Here is a 23,563-nt window from a genome sequence, read left to right as displayed (position 1 = left end):
TTCTTTATGTTGCTCAAGCCAAAGACGCGGGGGTCATCTTTGATGCCTCTCTTTTCTCACAGCTCACAGCCAACTCATTAGCAGATCTTGTCAGCTGTACCTTCAAGTATATCCAGAATCAGATTCTTCTCAACCTTCTCGTATATGTTTTGCCATTTAACCTTTATTTAATTTCCCAAGAAACTCTATGGTAGAACCAATTGCTAACTAAGTAATTTAAATTGATTATATATTAGAGGAACCTTTTGAGATGATCTTGTTTTAGTTTCCCTCTTTGCAAATGAAGAAACTAAGATTCCCCCATGCGCACACAAAGTTAAGTGACATGTACAGATGTCACTGCCAGTTAAGTGTGGAGTTGTAACTGTGAGGACTGGGGATCCACGTCCACTGGTTTTCCACTGTGCTTATTAAGCAGACTAGTTAAATATTTTTAAGGCTTGGGAATTTTTGGATTACTCTGAATTTCATAACTGCCAGTATTTTGACAAATGAGTTCTAGTTAACTGATTTTTAATATCATCACAATTGCTAATTATAACAGAGGCATATGAAGGGGAATGGATGCTTTTGCTGAAGAAACTCGAGACATTTCTAAAGGCTGACAAATAGTTTTATCTGTGGAAAACATAAAGTATATAAAACCAGATTTTTAGTCCAAAGAAAATATTTATTAGTATAGTCTGCTGTGTTCTTTTACAGAATGGTCATGCAATTAGATCTGTCAAAACATTTTACAGAGTTGTTTGACAGACTTCTTTTGAACCATCAGAGTATCTTTAAACAATTTTTACTTAAATTTCTGATTGAGATATTTGCATTAAATACTTACTGCTTACGTAAACTGTGATTTGTCATTTCACTTGATCCTTTCACCATTAGACTGATTCCAGTATTTCAGGTACCTAGTACTCAGGGCTCTTCTGCTTTGTAAAAATTGCATTTTGTTTGCTCAGTGACACAGCAGTGTCCTCAATTATTTCCTTTATGTTTCCTGGAGCATGGTTTTTCATTAACAAAACTTTATTTAAACTTTTAGTGCAATAATCCCAAAACAAAAGAACCCAAACTGAAAGCTGCTGCCAGGATTGCCCCAGAATGGGTGGAGTACGATGCTGAGATACGACAGCTGTTAGATCGCCTGGAAAACGAGAAGAAAAATGCAAGTGAGTCGTCATTCTGCAGTGGTGTAGGAACCGTATGTTGCATTACGTGAAATAAGAATAGATTACAAACTCATTTCTTAGTGATCAAATGATTAGGTCATAATTTCTTTAGGGACGTCTGGGTATGATTAAGAATTTCGTTTATGCTCACAGATTTAAAACTTGGATAGAAAACCTATTCCCCCACAGATGTAGCTTCCATTTCTGTCACCCCATAGATGGGTAGGATAGCATCAGCCTCCCAACACAAGATAGAGGTGAAAATAAAAAGAAAAGAAACGCTTGTCTTGGGCTGGCCCCGTGGCTTAGTGGTTAAGTGCGTGCGCTCTGCTGCTGGCGGCCCGGGTTTGGATCCCGGGCGTGCACCGACACACCGCTTCTCTGGCCATGCTGAGGCCGCGTCCCACATACAGCAACTAGAAGAATGTGCAGCTATGACATACAACTGTCTACTGGGGCTTTGGGGGGAAAAAATAAATAAATAAAATCTTTAAAAAAAAAAAAGAAAAGAAACGCTTGTCTTTAAGATCATGCTGACTCGCCTAAATGTGAAAATCCAAGTCTTGATGTTTAATAGAAGCCTGCATATCCAACTAAAAATAAAAAATAAAAAAAGTAATCTCAGACATAATGTAAGTTTCTCTATGGAAACCTAGTCCTGTTCTAGTAGCCTTAGTAATGGGCTGGAGGGTGACTTGAATTTGATTTGTTCCCATTTCTTACATTAAAAAAACTATGGTTACCTTGGCATTTCATCATCCTATATAAACCTTCAACAAGTACGTATTGAGTGTTCTTTCAAAGCTAATGTAAACTTCTTTATTCCCTCATAATTCCCTTTCCTCATCAGTGCCTGTCTCTCTCGAACGTTCTTTACTATTTTAAAGAAGACAGAGGAAGAAGGGTGGGAAGGAAAGAAAGCAAAAAAGGAAGGAAGAGAGGAAAATTTACATAATTACCTCACACAAAAATTTTTAAATGCACAAAACATTGAGATGAAATGTTTCTCTTATCAAATTGGAAAGTTAGTGAGAGTGTTGACAAGTGAGCACTCTCATGTACATATACATATAGTAGCTGAATAAATTAAGGAAATTTTTTTTTTTTTTTTTAGAGTGGAGCTGGCTTTATTTATTTTTTTTTTCAGGTGTACATCATTGTACTTCTATTTCTGCATAGATTACATCATGTTCACCACCAAAATACTAATTACAACCCATCACCACACACATGTACCGAATTATCCCTTTCACCCTCCTCCCTCCCCCCTTCCCCTCTGGTAACCACCAATCCAATCTCTGTCCCTATGTGTTTGTTTATTGTTGTTATTATCTACTACTTAATGAAGGAAATCATGCGGTATTTGACCTTCTCCCTCTGACTTATTTCACTTTGCATTATACCCTCAATGTCCATCCATGATGTCACAAATGGCTGGATTTCATCGTTTCTTATGGCTGAGTAGTATTCCATTGTGTATATATGCCACATCTTCTTTATCCATTCGTCCGTTGATGGGCACTTAGGTTGCTTCCAAGTCTTGGCTATTGTGAATAACGCTGCAATGAACACATGGGTGTATGTACCTTTACAAATTGGTGTTTTCAAGTTCTTTGGATAAATACCCAGCAGTGGGATGGCTGGATCATATGGTAGTTCTATCCTTGATTTTTTGAGGAATCTCCATACTGTTTTCCATAGTGGCTGCACCAGTTTGCATTCCCACCAGCAGTGTATGAGAGTTCCCTTCTCTCCACATCCTCTCCAACACATGTTGTTTCCTGTCTTGTTAATTATAGCCATTCTGACGGGCGTCAGGTGATATCTCATTGTAGTTTTGATTTGCATTTCCCTGATAGTTAATGATTTTGAACATCTTTCATGTGTCTGTTGGCCATCTGTATATCTTCTCTGGAGAAATGTCTGTTCAGGTCCTTTGCCCATTTTTTAATTGGGTTGGTAGTTTTTTTGTTGGTAAGATGCATGAGTTCTTTATATATTTTGGAGATTAAGCCCTTATCAGAAGTATGGTTTGCAAATATCTTCTGCCAATTGTTAGGTTGTCTTTTCGTTTTGTTGATGGTTTCCTTTGCTGTGCAGAAGCTTTTTAGTTTGATGTAGTCCCATTTGTTTATTTTTTCTATTGTTTCTCTTGCCCGGTCAGACGTGGTGTTTGAGAAGATGTTGCTAAGACTGATGTCGAAGAGCGTACTGCCTATGTTTTCTTCTAGAAGTTTCACAGTTTCAGGTCTTACATTCAAGTCTTTAATCCATTTGGAGTTAATTTTTGTGTATGGTGTAAGGTAAGGGTCTACTTTCATTTTTTTGCATATGGCCATCCAGTTTTCCCAACACCATTTGTTGAAGAGACTTTCTTTTCCCCATTGTATGTTCTTGGCTCCTTTGTCAAAGATTAGCTGTCCATAGATGTGTGGGTTTATTTCTGGGCTTTTGATTCTATTCCATTGATCTGTGTGTCTGTTTTTGTGCCAGTACCATGCTGTTTTGGTTACTACAGCTTTGTAGTATATTTTGAAATCAGGGAGTGTGATACCTCCAGATTTGTTCTTTTTTCTCAGGATTCCTTTAGCTATTCGGGGTCTTTTGTTGTTCCATATAAATTTTAGGATTCTTTGTTCTATTTCTGTGAAAAATGTTGTTGGAACTTTGATAGGGATTGCATTGAATCTATAGATGGCTTTAGGAAGTATGGACATCTTAACTATGTTAATTCTTCCAATCCAAGAGCACGGAATATCTTTCCATTTCTTTGTGTCTTCTTCAATTTCTTTCAGAAATATTTTATAGTTTTCGGTGTACAGATCTTTCACCTCTTTGGTTAAGTTTATTCCTAGGTATTTTATTCTTTTTGTTGCAATTGTAAATGGGATGGTATTCTTAATTTCTCTTTCTGCTGCTTCATTGTTAGTGTACAGAAATGCAACTGATTTTTGTATGTTGATTTTGTATCCTGCAACTTTACCATATTCGTTTATTACTTCTAAAAGTTTTCTGGTGGATTCTTTAGGGTTTTCTATATATAAAATCATGTCATCTGCAAATAGTGACAGTTTCACTTCTTCCTTTCCAATTTGGATCCCTTTTATTTCTTTCTCTTGCCTGATTGCTCTGGCTAGGACTTCCAGTACTATGTTAAATAGGAGTGGTAAGAGTGGGCATCCTTGTCTGGTTCCTGTTCTTAGAGAGATGGCTTTTAGTTTTTCACCATTGAGGATGATATTAGCTGTGGGTTTCTCATATATGGTCTTTATTATGTTGAGGTACTTTCCTTCTATACCCATTTTATTCAGAGTTTTTATCATAAATGGATGCTGTATCTTGTCAAATGCTTTCTCTGCATCTATTGAGATGATCATGTGATTTTTATTCTTCATTTTATTAATGTGGTGTATTACGTTGATTGATTTGCGAATGTTAAACCATCCCTGCATCCCTGGAATAAATCCCACTTGATCATGGTGTATAATCTTTTTAACATATTGTTGTATGCGATTTGCTAGTATTTTATTGAGGATTTTTCATCCATGTTCATCAGTGATATTGGCCTGAAATTTTACACTGTGTAAAACTTAAAATATATACGCCCTTTGACCTAGCAATTCACTTCAAGAAATTTACATTTAAAAAATAAAAATGATGTATGTATACTGTGTTTATTGTAGCATTGTTCTTAATAATGAAATAGAAATCTGTCCATCAATAGAGAATTGATTATATAAACATTGATACATGCAATGAAATGTAGTGTAGCCTTTCAAGAGAATTGAGATAGATGTATTTGTGCTGACAGTATATTTTTACGTTAAAAAATAGATTCTAGAATAATTTTTATAATATGATTGACCCCATCTTAATTAAAGAAAAATTGCATGTTTATGTGTTTGTGTATGGTTATGTGTATAAATAAGAGAAATTTTACAAAAGAGATTATTGGATTTTTCACTTAAATTTTAATTACAGTTGTAAGACATGTTCATTATAAACATTAAAATAACATGGAAGTATATGGAATAAAATTGCAAGTCCCCTTTTATTTACCCAAACCCAGAGAGGCAACCATTTTTAAGGCTATGGTGTATATTTTTTTTTTACTAAGTTGTGCGTTTCTCTTATTATAAGTTGTATTCATTTGCTGGGGTTGCTGTAACACAGTACCACAAACTAGGTGGCTTAAACAAAAAAAATTGTTTGTCTCACAGTTCTGGAAGCAAAGTGTCGTCAGGGTTGGTTTGTTCTGAAGGCTGGGAGGGGAAGATCTGTTCCAGGCCTCTCTCCTTGATTTGTAAATGGCTGTCTTCTTCCTGTGTCTCTTCACATTATCTTCCTTCTGTACACGTCTGTGCCCATGTTTCCTCTTCCTATAAGGACACCAGTCATGTGGATTAGGGTCTACCCTAATAACCTCATTTTAATTTGATTACCTCTGTGAAGACCCTGTCTCCACATAAGGTCACATTCTGAAGTACTGGAGGTTAGGAGTCCATGTGAATTTTAGGGGTGACAAAATTCAACCCATAACATGAATAAAGTTGAGACTCTTGTCATATATTTAAGGGCTATCTGTATTTCTTATGTTTTTCAACTGTTTGTTCTTATCTTTTGCTCTTTTTTCCTAAAGGATTGTTGTCCAACACGAAAAAAATTAATAATCATTATTCCACAGATTTGTGTTGCCATCTTTGTCATATACTAAATTCCTATATCATTTATGTCTCATTTGGCACTTTTTATTCTGCGCTATTGGTCTCTGTCTATGCATGTGCCCATCACACACTACTTTAATTATGGAAGATTGACAGCATGTTTTCATAACAAGTAGAGCTCATCACCCCTCATTGCTCTTCTTTGTTGTTCTTTTCCTGGGTGTCCTTGTTTGTGTATTTTTCCATAAAAGTCTCAGAATCAGCTTATCTAGTTCCAGATGCTTTCCTGGAGTTTTTTAGGGAGGAAGGGAGTAGTAGGGGGAGGCAGAGGGAGGATTGCATTAAATTTATTAGTTAGCTTAGGGAGTATTGACATCTTCATGAAGACTGTTCTTCTTGGCTAAGAACATGTTGTGTCTTTCTGCAAATCCAGGTCCAGTTTCATTTTAATCATATAGATTTTATACATATCTTTTTAAGCTTATTCCTAGGAATTTTACCTTTTTGTTACTACTATAAATAGAATTTTCTCTTCCGGTATATCTTCTTACAGGTGCTTACTTGTACATAGAAAGACTATTCTGTTTATGAAGTTTTATTTCCAATGATCATATTGAATTCTCATATTGTTTATAGTAAGGTTTCACTTGATTCTCTTGAGTTTGTCCAGGAATACACACATCTTATCTGCAAACAAAAATGATTTTTCCTCTTTCTAATTCTTGTACCTCACACTGCTTTCTCTTGTCTAATTGCTTTGGCTGATATATCTAACACAATGTTGAAAATGGTGGTAGTAGGCCTCCTTTCTTTTTCTCATGTTGCCTGGCCAACCTTCTGCGTTTCCCCATTAGGTAAGATAGTAGCTTTGGACTAAAAAACAGATATTTTATCATATCGAGGAAATAGCCATTGATTCCTATTTTAATAAGTTTTTTTTATCAAGAATGGGTGGCATTTTATCAACTGCCTCTTCAACAGAAATAGAGGTGACTATTTAACATTCATTATCATACATAGTCACAAAATAATTTTTTTGTGTGTTGAGAACTTTTAAGATCTACTCTCTTAGCAACTTTCAAATATACAATACAGTATTATTAACTACAGTCATGTGCCACATAACGACATTTCAGTCAACAACGGACCACATATACAACAGTGATCCCGTAAGATTAGTACCATATAGCCTAGCTGTGTAATAGGACACACCATCTAGATTTGAGTAATTAGACTCTGTGATATTTGCGCAATGAGGAAATCGCCTAATGATGCGTTTCTTAGAACATATCCCCATCATTGACACATGATTGTGTATTCACGATGCTGTATAATACATCCCCATGACTTATTTATTTTATAACTGGAAGTTTGTATCTTTGACCTCCTTCGCCCATTTTGCCCATCCCCCACCCCCATCTCTGGCAGCCACCAGTCTGTTCTCTGTATTTGTGAGCTCAGTTTTTTTAGAATCCGCATATAAGTGAGATCATATGGTATTTGTCTCTCTCTGTCTGACTTATTTCACTAAGCGTAATGCCCTTAAGGTTCATCCATTTTGTCACACATGGCAAAATTTCTTTCTTTTTTATAGCTGAAGAATGTCCTATTGTATATACATGCCACATTTCCTTTATCCATTCATCCATTCATGGTCACTTAGATTGCTTCCACGTCTTGGCGATTGTAAATAATGCTGTCATGAATGTGGGAATGCATATGTCTTTTCGAGTTAGTGTTTTCATTTCCTTTGGATAAATACCCAGAAGTGGAATTTCTAGATCATATGATAGTCCTATTTTTAATTTTTTGAGGAACCTCAGTAATGTTTTCCAGAGTGGTTGCACCAATTTACATTCCCGCCAGCAATGCACAAGGGTTCCCTTTTCTCCACATCCTTGCCAATACTTAGTTCGTGTCTTTTTGATAATAGCCGTTCTAACAGGTGTGAGGTGATAGCTCATTGTGGTTTTCATTTGCATTTGCCTGATGGTTAGTGATATTGAACACCTTTTCATGTAGCTGTTGGCCATCTGTCTGTCTTTGGAAAAAATGTCCATTCAGATCCTCTGCCCATTTTTTAATAGGATTGTTTGGTTTTTTTGCTGTTGAGTTATATGAGTTCTTTCTGTATTTTGGATATCAACTCCATATCAGACATATGATTTGCAGATGTTTTCTCCCATTCCATAGGTTGCCTTTTCATTTTGTTGATGGTTTCCTTTGCTTGGAAAAGGTTTTTAGTTTGATGTAGTTCTACTTGTTTATTTTTGCTTTTGGTATCAAATCCAAAAAATTATCACCAAGGCCAATGCCAGGGAGCTTACCACCTATATTTTCTTCTGGGAGTTTTATGGTTTTGGGTCTTACGTTCAAGTCTTTAACCCATTTTTGGTTGATTTTTGTATATGGTATAAGATAGGGTTCCAGGTTCATTCTTTTGCATGGTGCTGTCCACTTTTCCCAGCACCATTTATTGAAGAGACTGTCTTTTCCCCATTGTATATTCTTGGCTCCTGTGTTTTAAATCAATTGACCATAAATACATGGGTTTATTTCTGGGTCTCTTCTGTTGCATTGATCTGTGTGTCTGTTTTTTTGCTAATACCATACTATTTTGATTACTGTAGCTTTGTAATGTAGTTTGAAATGAGGGAGTGTGATGCCTCTAGCGTTATTCCTCGTTGTCAAGATTGCTTTGGCTATTCAAGGTCTTTTGTAGTTCCATACAAATTTAAGGATTGTTTGTTCTATTTCTATGAAAGATGCCACTGGAGTTTTGATAGGGATTACATTGAATCTGTAGATTGCTTTGGGTAGTATGGACATAAAATATTAATTCTTCTAATCCATGAGCATGGAATATCTGTCCATTTATTTGTGTCTTCAATTTCTTTCATTAATGTCCTAAAGTTTTCAGTGCACAGATCTTTCACCTCCTTGGTTAAATTTATTCCTTTTTTTTTTTTTTGACCCAGTTGTAAGTGGGATTGTTTTCTCAATTTCTCTTTCTGATAGTTTGTTATTAGTCTATAGAAATGCAACAGATTTTTGTATATTGATTTTGTATCCTGCAACTTAGTTCATTTATTAGTTCTGATAGTTTTTGGTGGAGTCTTTAGGGTTTTCTATATATAATCATTTGCAAACAGTGACAGTTTACTTCTTCCCCTCTGATTTGATGGCCTTTTATTTATTTTTCTTCCCTAATTGCTCTGGCTAGGACTTTCAATACTATGTAGAATAAACGTGGTGAGAGTGGGCATCCTTGTCTTGTCTCTGATTTTAGAGGAAAAGTTTCCAGCTTTTCACCATAAAGTATGATGTTACCTGTGGGTTTGTCGTATGTGGCCTTCATTAAGTTGAGGTATGTTCTCTCTGTACTACCTTGTTGAGAGTTTTTATCATAAATGGATGTTGGATTTTTTCAAATGCTTTTTCTGCAGCTGTTGAAATAATCATATGATTTTTTTATCCTTCATTTTGCTAATGTGGTGTATCACATTGATTGATTTGCAGATGTTGAACTCAACATCCTTGCATCCCTTGATCGTGGCATATGATCCTTTTAATGTATTGTGAAATTGGTTTGCTAATATTTTGTTGAGGGTTTTTGCATCTGTGTTCATCAGGGATATTGGCCTATAATTTTCTTTTCTTGTAGCATCCTTGTCTGCTTTTGGTATCAGGGTAGCTAACACTGGCCTTGTAAAATGAGTTTGGACATGTTCCCTCTTCTGTTTTTTGGAACAGTTTGAGAAGGATTGGTATTAATTCTTAAAGTATTTGGTAGAATTCACCAGAGTAGCCATCTGGCCCTGGACTTTTGTTTGTTGGGAAGTTTTGGATTATTGACTCAATCTCCTTACTAATAATTAGTCTGTTCAGATTTTCTGTTTCTTCATAATTCAGTCTTGGTAGGTTGTATGTTTCTAGGAATTTATCCATTTCTTCTAGATTGTCCAATTTGTTGATATATAATTGTTCATAGTGGTCTCTTATGATTCTTTGTATTTCTGTGGTTATATATGTTTTTTATATTTCCTAATCTTCCCACTGTGTTCTAGGAAAATTTTTTACTTTATCTTCAACCCTCTATTGATCTTTTTGTGTGTGTGTGTGTGACGAAGATCAGCCCTGAGCTAACATCCATTGCCAATACTCCTCTTTTTGCTGAGGAAGATTCGTCCTGGGCTAACATCCGTGCCCATCTTCCTCTACTTTCTATGGGACCCTGCCACAGCATGGCTTGACCAGCGGTGCATCGGTGAGCACCCGGGATCCGAACCTGTGAACCCCGGGCCGCCAAAGTGGATTGCGTGCACTTAACCGCTTGCACCACTGGGCCGGACCCTATTGATCTTTTTTTAAGAGGGGCAATCACGTCTTAATTTCCAACAGATCTTTCTTTTTCCTGCTTGCTTCCTTTTAATTTCAATTTGTTCTTGTTTTATGGCTTCATTGACTTTTCAGTTATCTCTGGAAAATATTAATTAGAATTGTTTTAAGTATCTCTTTGGTTCTCTTGGTTTTCTTTGTTTCCGTTGGGTGAGTTGTATTGTGTGTTCATCTTAGTCATTTTTTCCTTTGCTATTGGTCTTCCTCAAATGCCTGGAGATCTGGACCCTTTGTGTATGTTTAAGAATGAAAGATTGGATTGGTCGGTGTAGATAGCCTGCATGGGTTTCCTTGGCCATGGTGTAGATGTGTCTCTTTTCTCCAATAAGCTTCTTCCCTGAATGGGAGTATTCATTGGTAGCTCTGGGTACATAGGCATGGTGTGGAACTGGCAGGCTTCTCTTCAGGTGTATGGGCACGGAACAGATCAAAGCTTGTCCCACACACCACCCAGGGCAAAAGCCAAAATGAAGGCACTTTACACAAGAGTATCCACACCCATAAGAAAATCTCTCTCAATAAATTGTTCAATTTTTTTTCAAAAACAGTCTTCCACTTTTTATTTTGAAGTAAACACCGGGTTGTCAGTTTCTTCTGAGATGCAGAAGAAATAATGAGAGTGGGGAGCCGACAGGCACAGATTTTCCAGACAGTCCTTCAGTTAATTACTTCACTGTCTGACTCGCTCCCCACCAGTGTTTTCTGCTAGGAGCCTCTCCTAGCCTCCGTCAGGAAAATCAACTCATCATCTCAGCTGTGTATTTATGTATTCAGCTGTATATTCTGTTTTCCTCTTTTAGAAATTCATTGATAACTTTGCCCCAATAGTGTCTCGTAACCACTTCCCATTCTCATTATTGTTATTCCTTTATATATTTATTGTCTTTCAAATAAAATTTAATGAAAAGAGAATCATAGTCTGCCATCTTGAATTATGGAACAGGATGCATTTAAATTGTATTTTAATTAATTTCTGCCTGAAAATATCATTTTGAATTCTCAGTGTTCTTAAATCAGTTGGTATGTGACAGCTCAATGATGCAGAAGGAGAAGCCGTTTTGTTCTCTAAATCTTCGTTAGTATTGATTCTCGCATTTGTGTGGTACTTACGTCTGTGTTTAAATGCTCTGTCCTCCCATCTTAGAAGAGGACCCTATATGTCTTCTGCTCTTTGTTGTTTCATTACATTAATGACAGAATACTTTGTGCGTGGTGAATAATGTATTAGTGTTTTCCAAAGCCTCCATTTCCAGGCAAGGAGCTAGGTCCTAGAGATAACAAAGATAAATAAGGTATGGCCCTTGTCTTATAGACTCATGGAAGCTCACTTCTAGATGGGTAAAAAGGCGAAGTTATGATACAATTTAATAGAAACCATAATGTACAAAGAGCTATTCTCATGTCACATAATGAAGCAAGTAGGTACTAAACTAACAAAAGGATCCTCAGTCAGCACCTATGCTTTTTCAGTATCCCATACCTCAGTGAGATTTAAGCGCTGATATTTAAAATTTCGAGAACTAAATAAACTTTCCTCTCCTACAGTTTTGACACACGATGAACTCTAGCACTGGCTCATATGAGAAAGAAGATGAAAATATGATGAGAATTCTGCCACCTGCTGGGGAAGTGTGGAACTACTGCTAAGACTTCTGGAAGTTTCGTTAATGATCAGTGACATATTCTTCAATTTAAAAAAAATTATTTAAAAATACGTACACTTAATGTATTGAGTAAGTTTAAGTTATATAAGAAATGACCATTGAGTATTTAAAACTAGATTGTTCCTTTTTCCTTATTGCTTAAAACACTGGATTTTCACCAGTGAAAGTGATAATTTTGCCAGATAACCCGATAGAAGAACATATCTGACTAGCTGGTCCTCATGGATTTTTATCAAACCATCTATATCTTAGTGTATTCCAGAGAATTAAAGAGAAATCTATTTTGTGTTTTTTCTTCTGAGAAAGAAAAAGGACTTGTGTTTATCTCTGAATAATAAAACAAGTTAAGCCCATTTATCCCTTAACAGTTGTTTTAAAATGGAAGTAGTGTCTCACGGTAATCATTTATTTTATTTGTCTTAAAGCATATGATGTTTTATTCCTATGCTGTATTTGTATTTTTTTAATGTTTCTCATTTTTATTCATAAAATGATATTTGTGGGCTTATGGGGTACATATGTATTCTTTTTAGAAAAGAACTGGCTACTTTTACTTAGAAACTAAGTTAACAATGTAAACTATTTGTTTTCCTGCTGTGTATTAATAATGGATAAATAGGAATAGTAAATATTCAAAAACTATCCAGCTATTCTAGAATCATAGGATCTTGGGACTGGAAGAGACCTCAGTGTCACTTGGACCCCGTGCCCTGAAGAAGCTGATGCAGTAGGGCTGAGGTGAGCATGGGACATCATGAGTGTTTAAAAAGCTCTCCAGGTGACTGTGTTGATTAGTGAGGTGTGGGGAACAGTCTATAGAGTTTAGCCCCCGGCTAGTGTGCCAGCCTCCCTTACAAGGCCCTGGAGGTGGAGTCTTGGGCCATCCTGGAAACCTCCAGGGCGACAGGGAACTGTCTGCCTCGAGAGACAGGCTGGTCCATTGGACAGCTCCGTACAGAGGTCCACAGTGAGGCAGAAGCTGTCCACCGCAATCTTGACTCTTGCTCCTTTGAGCTCTTCCCAATAAGTCTGATCCTCCTCTTTTTGACAGCACAGCTATAGAGTATTTTTATTTATTTATTTATTTATTTATTTTTGTGAGGAAGATCAGCCCTGAGCTAACATCCATGCTAATCCTCCTCGTTTTGCTGAGGAAGACTGGCTCTGAGCTAACATCTATTGCCAATCCTCCTCCTCCTTTTTTTCCCCCCCAAAGCCCCAGTAGATAGTTGTATGTCATAGCTGCACATCCTTCTAGTTGCTGTATGTGGGACGCAGCCCCAGCATAGCCAGAGAAGCGGTGCGTCGCTGCTCGCCCGGGATCCGAACTCGGGCCGCCAGCAGCGGAGCGCGCGCACTTAACCGCTAAGCCACGGGGCTGGCCCTATAGAGTATTTTAAAGTAACTGCTCTGGGCTGCGAGCACCGACCTACCGCTTCTCCGGCCATGCTGGGGCTGCGTCCCACATACAGCAACTAGAAGGATGTGCAGCTATGACATACAACTATCTACTGGAGCTTTGGGGGGGGGAAAAAATAAATAAAAATTATAAAAAAAAAAAAAATCTTGCTGAGTAAAGTAACTGCTCTGCTCCCAGCAGCTTCATCCACTCCTAATGAGAGATCACAAGACCTCCCTCTCCCCATCACCCTTTGTTACTTGTTCTTGTCTGTGATAAAGTGGAGTTCTTCGAGTGTGCCTGCCCTGATGGACCTCAGTTATTCCTGTGGGTGTCCCTAAGGGATCCTAAGGGATGCCGTCAAAGGCTGCAGTGGGAACTTGGCCTGGGGGGCCAACTCCACACTGTTCTCTGGCCCCCTGCTCTTTGGAGTCAGGCATCATGTCTGGGCGTGATGAGAGGGAAGAGACCCTGTAAGCTGCTGGCTTAGGCCAGATGCTCCAACCCAGCTGACCGAGGTCTGCTGTGGTGTTTGGGGCAGAAGCCCCAACTGACTGTTAAGATGGTATGTTGTTTTCCTTTATTGTCAGCCTCTGTTTTCACTTCTGTAAGGGAAAAAGGATCGGCCAGGCAGAGGCACCTGATTCTCATGCTTCCTGCTGACTACTATCTGCAATCTGCTAGATTCTGTAGTTCACAGAGTATAAACTGAAATTGCAGAATAATGTCAACAGTCCTGATGGCTCCCCTCCCAGTTAGCATCTTTAATTTACACGTCTCATTTCCAGTTAAGTGCTACCTTATATCTGAAAATCCAGATGATAAGATACTTCTTTACAGGGAGATTCTTTTATAAAATGACTCATTTTAAAATTCTTATGTCAAGTGCATATAAACTGCTGTGCCGTACAACACGCTGCCCTTCTCAGAGGCACATGGGAGCTGAGCTACAGGTCTGCCTCGAGCGTGTGGCAGCACTTGCAGAGAAAGCCACCAGCCCATTGAGCTAGAGAGACCTGAAGGTAGCCCGAGGGCTTTTAACATACATTCTGGACCCTGAATTCTGGTTTTCAAGTGCAGGCCAGATAGAAAATTTTAACAAAAATCAAATCCTGGCAGGGAAAAAAACCATATTTTCCATCTGTGAGAAGTTATAATCCACTTCTGTTTCTCCCTCCTTAGAGGAAAGCGTCAGAACAGAGTTTATCTGAAAATTGGGAGATTCTAAGCTTTAACCATGTAAAGGCATGTAAGTTTTAGGTAATAGAGTAAACCCAGAATGTGAGACTGAAGACAATCCAGAGTCTTCATACCACTGATGCTTAGATACGAAAGGCTAGATTTTGGAAGTGCCCATCCTTTGGCCCCAGTTATCCTCATGTCCAGAGAACAATGTTGCACCTAGAGAGATAGAGTAGAATACTTCCAGAAAGCACGACAGGCCATGTCAGCCTGGAGTTACAGATAAAATCAGGCTTTTCCTTAATATGAAAAATGTAGTTTGACTGAGTAGGAGCCTGCCCAAAGAAATAGTTGCTCCTACGTGCCAGGTTCCAACTCCAGCACCTGAGAAACAACCAGACAGCAAGTTGCCACTGCCCAGAAGAGGCTCCAGGGACCCAGCAGAAGAGTTTTAGAGGCCGTAGGTACACGTCAAGTCAGAATATCCTTCAGTGACTAAAGCATCGCTAAGAGAATTTTCTTCTGTGAGACAGCAGCAAAGAAATTAGTGACATTTAATTTCCCACTAGAACAAATAAGACTTCATTGAAAGACTCTGACATATGTCTCAGATCCCCAGGTCCAGAGATCGAATGAAAGGTGCTAATGGATCCAGGCTCAGTACCATGAAGTCTAAGTTACTATCCAGCCCCTGCCTTGCCCGCTTCTGTGCCTTGACTGGGTAGACTTAGGGGCTCCACTCACTTCCAAAGAACTAGTCAATTTGTTAAAATCTTACCTTCAGTGGCAAAGTAAGGGAGGGGAGGCACAAAGGTCCAGGCCTTTGATGATTGAAGTTCAAGTTACAGGCAATTTTGTGACTTAAAGGTGCATGTTCATGTGTGCAAGCCCATCCTGTAACCACTCTAAACAGTAAGTCTTGAAGTCGTGAAGTGAATGGGACAACTGTTTCCCATTTTGTAGTTTATTAGCCCAGCTTATCAAATATAAACTTCTGTTTTCTGAGAAATTCTAGAGTGAAGCCTCTTGATTTAGAACTTACTGATAACATCTTTGGAAAATAATCTTGTCCCCTACAGTTCATAATTACTTGAATTTAACAAGTTTACTTTAGGGCCGGCCCCGTGGCGTAACGGTTAAGTGCACACGCTCCGCTGCTGGCGGCCCCAGTTCGGATTCTGGTTGCTCACTGAGGCACCACTTATCAGGCCATGCTGTGGCGGCGGCCCACATAAAGTGAAGGAAGATGGGCACAGATGTTAGCCCAGGGTCAGTCTTCCTCAGCAAAAAGAGGAGGATTGGCATGGATGTTAGCTCAAGGCTGATCTTCCTCACAAAAAAAAAAAAAAAGTTTGCTTCAGTCATATGGACCTGCCCAATATATAAGGTTTGTATCCTACCTGATATGACTTCACTTTAAAGGTTTTGATTAGAATTGAGGGAAGAAAAATTACTCAAATTTTAAAAGACTGGTTCAAAACCAAAACATTTGAATGACAAAGGCTCCAGATCAACCTTATGTTTGTTTAAAATTTGGGGGGAAGGTAGAGAAGGAATCATTATGGCACTAGACTTATTGAGTAAGATGAATTTTGAAGTAACTATCACTAATTTTACAGTGGGATATCTAGTCTAAAGCATCAGACTCCTGTCCTTGCAAAAGCTGTGAACCCGCCACTGCTCCATAGCCTTGGCCTCTGTTTACTCACGTCTCCTTTGACCAGAAAAAGCTTCCATCTGAATAAGGCCAATAATATAGGTCTCCGCAACCTGAACAAATCCAACAAATATTTAAGTACCTACTATGTGCCAGGCTGTCCTTTTGAAGTTACTAAACCAGTATAAATGGCATTAAATAAATATTCCAATGAAAATGCTATGAAGAGAAGTGTCTGGAAAGGCCTAAAGAAGTGACATTTAGGATAAAACCTGAAGTTGGTATAAGCGCTAGAGAGGCGAAAGCATAGCATGGAGGTAGTTTTGTTGAGGACGAGGAAAAGGCCATCAGGTTGGAGCTGGGGTGCACAAGGACATGCAGGTGAGTCTAAACCATGTGAAGAGCTTTGGTGATTTGATCCTAGAGTGCAGTGACGGGCTTTAACGTCCATGAACGTTAATCCAAAATTGCTCAGTGAATATTTTTATGCCTGCATTGTTCCTAATAGTTATATTTACACATAACATCAGTACTTACTCTGTCAGGTGAAAGCTCTTGGATAAGAACAAATAGCCTCATTTGGGATTTGATGATGCCATTTTTCTTCATTGCACGGCACCTATAAGAAACCTCCCTGGTGTAAGGCCATAAGCCCTCCCTGTGTGTTGACATCGCAGAGTGCATCCAGTAGGAGGAGAGAGGCAATTTTGTTTGCACTAGAATTGTACAATTGTAGAATGAAATCTTTCCACTTCATGACATTTAAGTAACTTAACAAAGGCATAAATGTTGCAGGAAACAACATCGCAACAGGTGGTATATATGAAGGCGTATTAATAAAATCCTAAGAAAAACCTAATACAGTGAAACGGTAATTGTTAGAAGAGTTATCCTTTGCTATCTTCAAAGCGTCTTCCACACCCGAGAGAAAAACCACATCCATTTAGGGAAACCAGTGTAAGGAAAAAAATCCTTTACATACTTACATACAAATGACAAACTGTGCTCAAGCATACACCTATAGAATAGAAATCTTCTGTAACAAGGAAATATGCAGATACCAAAAAGACTTAGAACAATTTAAATCCACTAAGAAAAGCTGCAAGCAATAGTTTCTCCTTCATGGTTTTTAGCGATTTCCTCAGAAAGACCTTGGAACTGACTTTCCCAGTGGCCCTTCCAAATCCAGCTGCTAAGTCCCTGGGATTGTCTGTCTAAACCAGAAGTGACGTCTAGCAGAGTGACCCCTTAGTGAATGAAGGTTGGAAACATATTCACAAGACTGCAGCCTTGCAGTTGTCACCTGGATGCCTCCTTGTTAGGAACTGAATCCTAGTGTAAGGCAGTGACAAATAAATTTGCATGTTATGCTTCTGTTGACCATCTATTCTCAAGGAAGGATTTCCTCAGCAGGTAAAGGTTTGCAGAGTTTAGGGTCCCCAGGGTGTAACCTGTATGCCTTAAGATTACAATGATGATTGGATTTTTTTTTTTTCCATCATCAAACACGATTCAGGCGTGGAGATAGGGAGGGGGAGGGGATGAGTGCTTGCCAAGTCATAACTCCTGGGGATCTGGGAAGAGAGCCTGGATCTTCTTCCCTTCCTCCCCTCTTCTCCCGGCAGCCTGTGCAGATATTTCCATTGTCTTTAGACTAAGGCTTGATTGCTCATATACTGCAAAATATCATGAATTGACTATCAAGATTTGGAAATTTTGCACTTTCTGGGAAAGTTCTATGTAAGTATTCTAGCTGTCCTTTTAGGATATGCAGAACATATAACTGAGAAGAACGAATGAGACTTGGGCAGCAGTGTCCGTCCTGGTCCCCCAGTCCCCCACCCCGTTTTTAGGACCTTAACAGAAATGTGCAAATGCTAGTATAAAGGAGAAAGTCTCCAAACAAAGCCAATATAAGTATTAGATTTTAATAGTACTGCAATTGAAGAAGTGTCCCCTTTAAGGCCTAGCTGTCCTAGGACTTGCAGGGTTAAGAGATTTTAGCCATTTCTGCTTTTTGTGCTCTGACTTAAACTAATGAGGAGGAGCCCTTTTGTCTCCTCATTGACTGATTATGTGTAAAGCAGAGTTGGAAACAGACTTGTCCAAAAGACTAAAAATGAAAAAAAAGCAAGAAGGTACTGATTTGACCATAAATATTTTTATTAAATGTGAAAATACACGGGCATAAAAATAGTACCCATATTTGTAGACATGTCTGAGACCCATTTCAATTAATTTTCAGTTTTTTTTATTAAAACACTAAATTGAGATGGATTAAGTTACTTAGTTTTGTCGCATTCAAAACCAATATAGCCTCACGGTAGGAGTAATATTTTAACATCAGACATCTCCAGTTTTTCCCTACTCCACGCTCTGCTTTCCACTGCCAGTGAGAGGGTCAACCAAGGCGAGTGCAACAAAACCTGATACTAGACACAGAGCCACGCAGTGGCTAATTTTACTCTTAAATCATTCAACAAATGAGATCATCCATAAAAATATTATCCCCACCTAATAATGTCATTTGCAATTACAGAATAAACTCTGCTACTAACAAAAAAGGAATGATCTTAGAATAAGCATATTGTTTGTTGACAAATTAGCATTTGCCTTCCTCCTTCCTTTATAAATATGGAAAAGTCAATTACATTGAACAAAGTTGCATGAATTTCTCTAGGTTTTACCGCTGATATGTACTTAATGAAAACTTGCCGCAAGGCCCATCACCAGTGCCCTATACCTTTTACAGCAGTCGGCTCTAACACAGACCTGACTGAGGAGCTGTTTTTAACATAAGCATCTTAGGCATTTTTTTGATAAGTGTCACATACAAATTCATGCCTTTAAAGGTGAAATCTTTCCTTTTCTACCATGAATAGAAAATGGTGCCAATTTCAAATTGTGATTCTGTTAGCTTTTTTTGGTCTACTTGGTTATCAGTAGTATTTGTCTCTTAAAAAAATTGTGGGTTTTTACAAAAAATTGTGGGTTTTTACATTCCATGATCAGAGTCCCAAAAAGTTCTGTTTTCATACTGATATTTAAAATAAACTTTTAATACTGTCTAAAGAGAAAGACATTTTAAAATTAGTATTATGTTACATCCATTTCATATTAGTAAACTATTGAAGCTGTTTTCAAGTTTTCATTTATCCATGATAAGAAAGCATAAACTTTCAAAATTGGGTAATAATTTACCTCTTTTTAGAACTTATTCACGTGTATAGGCTGATGTGTGTAATACCTGCTGCTGTGGAAAATGTCCACAATGTACAGACCAGCGATACTTCACTTCTGGAGCTCACCAGAAAAGAAGGGAGGCGTTTACAAAGGGAACGTAATACAGCTAAGGCTAGGTACCCCTCTGATTTTACTTTTCCAGAAAGAGCCACAAAGGCTACTAGGCAACTGCAGTCCCCAAAAACAGAAAATGGAAACTGGTAAGTAGAAGTAGCCCAAAAACAAATCAAATGCTTCTTCAGTCACACACTCCTCATTGCTCAATGAGCTCCACCATCAGGCTGGCAGGAGGAAGGACTGTCCCTTCACACACCCGGAGTTCTCAGTCACTGTCAAGGAATGCATGGATGACTGCCCTTCCACTGAGCTGGATACCAGAAGACCGCTGACCCCTGTCAAGGCTGGAAGTTCAAGGTCATTATCTTCTTCCTTAATCAGCAAAGCAACAGACTCCAGAGACTTAATATCTCAGTGGCGTTGGCAGGTGGCACCATAGCTTCCCCTCTTTCACTGAAAACAAGCAAGTAACTACACCTTTCAGTTACAGTTAAATCCACTAAATGAAATCCACAGCAAGACTTGAGGAACAGGAATTATGGTCATTACAAGTGGAGAAAAAACAATGCAAACAACCCTCTGGGCAGCAGCCCAGCAGGCAGCGAGGGACCAGGTGCGGGGACACATCTCCCGTGCCGCCCAGCCCTCAACCATCCGACTCCCTCTGGCTCCTTGTTGGCAACTTTTCGTCCTCTCCTCCGAATGGAAAGGCAAGTGATTTGATATTCCCTTTGTTCAGATTCTGTGCGAAAATTCTTTTGAAAGTAGGTAGAGGCCCTTGCTAGATTTCAAAGAGGTCACAGTGACATCATATATGAAAGAACCAGATTGAAAAAAAACGTTGCTATAACTAGTGAAGTAGTGAGATTACTGAGATTAAACAAAAGTGCATTTCCCTTGGAAATTATTTTCACACTGGTTTGAATTTTGAGACATTAAAATAAAATGAAAGCTACAAGCTGTTCACTAGTTTTCAAAATGCAGTTAAGTTTATTGGTAAGAAATAGACTTTTAAATAGATGCAAAAAGCACTTAACGTGTTTTACTCAACTATGTGATTTCTCTGAGTTTAAAAAATTTTTTTCCACATATGTTTCAGGATAACTATAAAAGAAAACGATTTGTGCTTGGCTATTGTAGACATTAGTGATCAGGATGCCTCCCACAACTAAAATGAAAATGCTTGATTTCATACAAATAATATATTATTAGACCCTGCTTAAAATGCTTCAAAATACTCTAAGGCAAAAACAAAAAATCTTTCCAGAATAAGGGTAATAATTCTTATCTAAAGTAATTCTCTTAGATTTTAAATGCAGCATCATTAGTTCCATAAATATTTAATATTCTTGATTAACACTCCTTTTTTAGGGAAAAAATTATCCAGTATACAAAGAGTGAATAGTTCAATTCTTAAAAGGTAAGAAGAAGGTACTCCAAGAAGAGATGCCCTCTCGAGAGTGGAAATACAGCCAGAACTAAGTAGATGTGTAAACCTGTACTTTCTTATAGGCAGGAGGAACATGCAGAGGCATCAGGTCTGGTGAAGGGGCAGGGCTGCTGTCCACCCCCACCTCAAACAGGGCCCACGTGGGAGTCACTGCAGTCCTAGAGGCTCGGCCAGGACGGAGGAGAAGCTGCCCACTGTATTCATTAAAAGTGGGAAACATGGCATTCTGTTTATTTATGTTGACTGTGCAACTTTACATTTCTAAGCCAATGCTGTTACAGGAAATTCTGTTTAATTCACAACTTCAGTTGTTAAAGCATTTCATTCTGCACTTCAGCAATATTATTTTAAATAATACCACTGCAATATTATCTAAAGCTATTTTATATATTACTTATCTTTTAGTTAATTTGTTGTGTTTCATATTAAACAAAAGGGCCCATAGGTTTTTACAATTAATTCTGTTTCGGTAGTTTTCAGTATTCTCTTGCAGGTACTGAACAAAAAAAACATAAAATATATGCTTAACATCAATCCAAAGTTTAAACCTGGCTACATCAACAACCATTTGGTGCAGGTTTTCTAAAAGATGCGCTCTGTCCCTCCTTCAATGACAGCCACGTTTGGGCCAGTAGAGATGGAAACGCATGTAGATTAAAGGAGGCTCTGAAATTTAACAGATAGTTGCAAGTGACTGGACTGACCAAAACCTCAGCAAAGTTGTCCCCAAGAACATACAGCTCAAAATGTTAATATTCTCTTTAAGAATCCTGAAACACAACCCATTCTCATGAAGATTATAGCTCCTTACACGTGTAGCACTGACATACTATGCAAGACCGTGAAGAAAAGAATAATTTCTACATGCTCCAGGGTAGAAAAATGCAAAATATGTGAGCACTTGCACAGCTGAGTCTGCCTCAGACCACTTCTTCCAGACACTCCAACAGACACAGGCTGCTTTGTCAGACATGGAACCATTCCTCACCTCCCTGCCCTCGCAAACCCATCAACCTCAAGTCTAAAATGGATAAGAACAGATTTTTCCTCTTAAAACAACTCTTTGGTCATGGACAAACTGAAAGATTTGAAATTTTTTCATTAGGATCCCGGAACAAGGTTTCTTTGTTTTTAATCTTTAAAAAAAATTAAGAAGGCCAGAAAAACAGCTGGTTTAATTGAAGTGGAATTTAAACCTAAAAGGTCCGCCTGAACTGAAGGGATTGAACCCCTGCCATGAGTTCCAGCTTCTGTGGAAAGGGCTGCCACCGCCTCCTTGTTGGCTCTCTGCATCCAGGGGATCTTCTCCGTCGTCAAACTTCTTCCTCATTTCTATAAAAGAAACCAGCAAATTAAGACCTAGGTGTTGACTAAGGTATAGGGGAGGAGTTGTGCCCAATACTCTAAACGAAGCTCTCCCATTCCCACCCAGATCAGAGGTTTGGTCTCAGAGAAAGAGACTCCAGAAACCCAAGTCTCAGAGAAGGGAGTGAGGTTCAGAGGTGAAAATGGGTCCTCAATGAAATTCTTCCCTGGAAAAAATGAATAATTGCAGAGAAAGAGACCTCCAAAAGTCATGTTCTTCTGACCGAACAGCCATGTCACCATCCTAACCCCAATAATGAAGTCAGCCAGGCACAACCTCATCAACCCATAAAGCGTTTGATCAGCTTTCTAGTGCTTCACTGTTAAATCTGAACAGAACTAGGGTTCCTCAGACCTGAGGGGAGTGAGGTCTCCTATTGCACAATCCAGGAGGCTACCTCCACTGCTGTGCCTGTCAGTGCTGAAGAAAGTCCCTGACGAAACAGAGACCAGGGCCAACCAACAGGAGAAAGGAACACTGCAGGTGGCAGAGAGCAGGCTAATATCCTCAGAGGGACTAGAAAAAGCTATTTCATCCTTAAAATAAGAACAGGGGTTAAGAAAAAGGAACAGAACAAAAAAGACCTCTTAGTATTTAAAAATGCAGCTCTTTTCTCAATTGTGCCTTTGTGACTGTCAGCCCCAACTCCCTGGGCTAGTGCCCTGCTACCCTCAGAGCTCAGCTCCAGAGCCCGCCTCCCCTAAGATTCCTAACCACCCATCTGATGTAGCTGTCCCACCTGTGCCCCGCACAAGGGAAGAGGACAGAAGCATTCAAGGGATGTTGTAGGCACTCGATATGTGTTGAATAAAAGAACAAACAGTTATGTATCCTACTGTACTCGTTTAAGTACATTTCTGTTTTTCTTACTGGATTATAAATTACTTGAGAACAAAGGATCATTTAACTTGATTTCCAAAGCATACGTAGGTGTTCAAAAAAGATTTGTCAAATGGGCATAAAACGGGCCGGCCCCGTGGCTTAGCGGTTAAGTGCGCGCGCTCCGCTGCTGGCGGCCGGGGTTCGGATCCCGGGCATGCACCGACGCACCGCTTCTCTGGCCATGCTGAGGCCGCGTCCCACATATGGCAACTAGAAGGATGTGCAACTATGACATACAACTATCTACTGGGGCTTTGGGGGAAAAAAATAAATAAATAAATAATTAATTAAAAAAAAAATGGGCATAAAACAATTTCCTTCTATTTTTGTTGAATTTGTCTAGCTCAAGTCATAGTTTCTGTTCCCATTGACATAGAAAGCCACAAAAAAGCAGTAGGTATTAGCTTAACATTAAATTTCCCCTGGAAATGTCCA

General features: G+C 38.8%; 2 protein-coding genes across 2 annotated transcripts in view; one reads left to right on the top strand and one right to left on the bottom strand.

Moving 5' to 3' along the window:
• Positions 1 to 12,398, top strand: part of UGGT2 (UDP-glucose glycoprotein glucosyltransferase 2) — a 184,825-nt gene extending 172,427 nt beyond the window's left edge. The window contains exons 38-39 of the mRNA XM_058548392.1: positions 1,040 to 1,166; positions 11,774 to 12,398. Coding sequence (XP_058404375.1) covers positions 1,040 to 1,166; positions 11,774 to 11,796 — 150 coding nt within the window. The 3' untranslated portion in view covers positions 11,797 to 12,398. The remainder of the gene's footprint in view (positions 1 to 1,039; positions 1,167 to 11,773) is intronic.
• Positions 12,399 to 18,275: 5,877 nt separating this feature from the next.
• DNAJC3 (DnaJ heat shock protein family (Hsp40) member C3) overlaps positions 18,276 to 23,563 on the bottom strand; it is a 69,993-nt gene continuing 64,705 nt past the window's right edge. Inside the window, exon 12 of the mRNA XM_058548391.1 lies at positions 18,276 to 22,212. Within this exon, the coding sequence (XP_058404374.1) occupies positions 22,055 to 22,212 (158 nt within the window). The 3' untranslated portion in view covers positions 18,276 to 22,054. The remainder of the gene's footprint in view (positions 22,213 to 23,563) is intronic.

The sequence above is a fragment of the Diceros bicornis genome, chromosome 9, assembly GCF_020826845.1.
Source record: "Diceros bicornis minor isolate mBicDic1 chromosome 9, mDicBic1.mat.cur, whole genome shotgun sequence".
NCBI classification, from domain to species: Eukaryota; Metazoa; Chordata; class Mammalia; order Perissodactyla; family Rhinocerotidae; genus Diceros; species Diceros bicornis.
The sequence above is the reverse complement of the archived record's forward strand: the minus strand, read 5'-3'. Positions and strand labels throughout refer to the sequence as shown.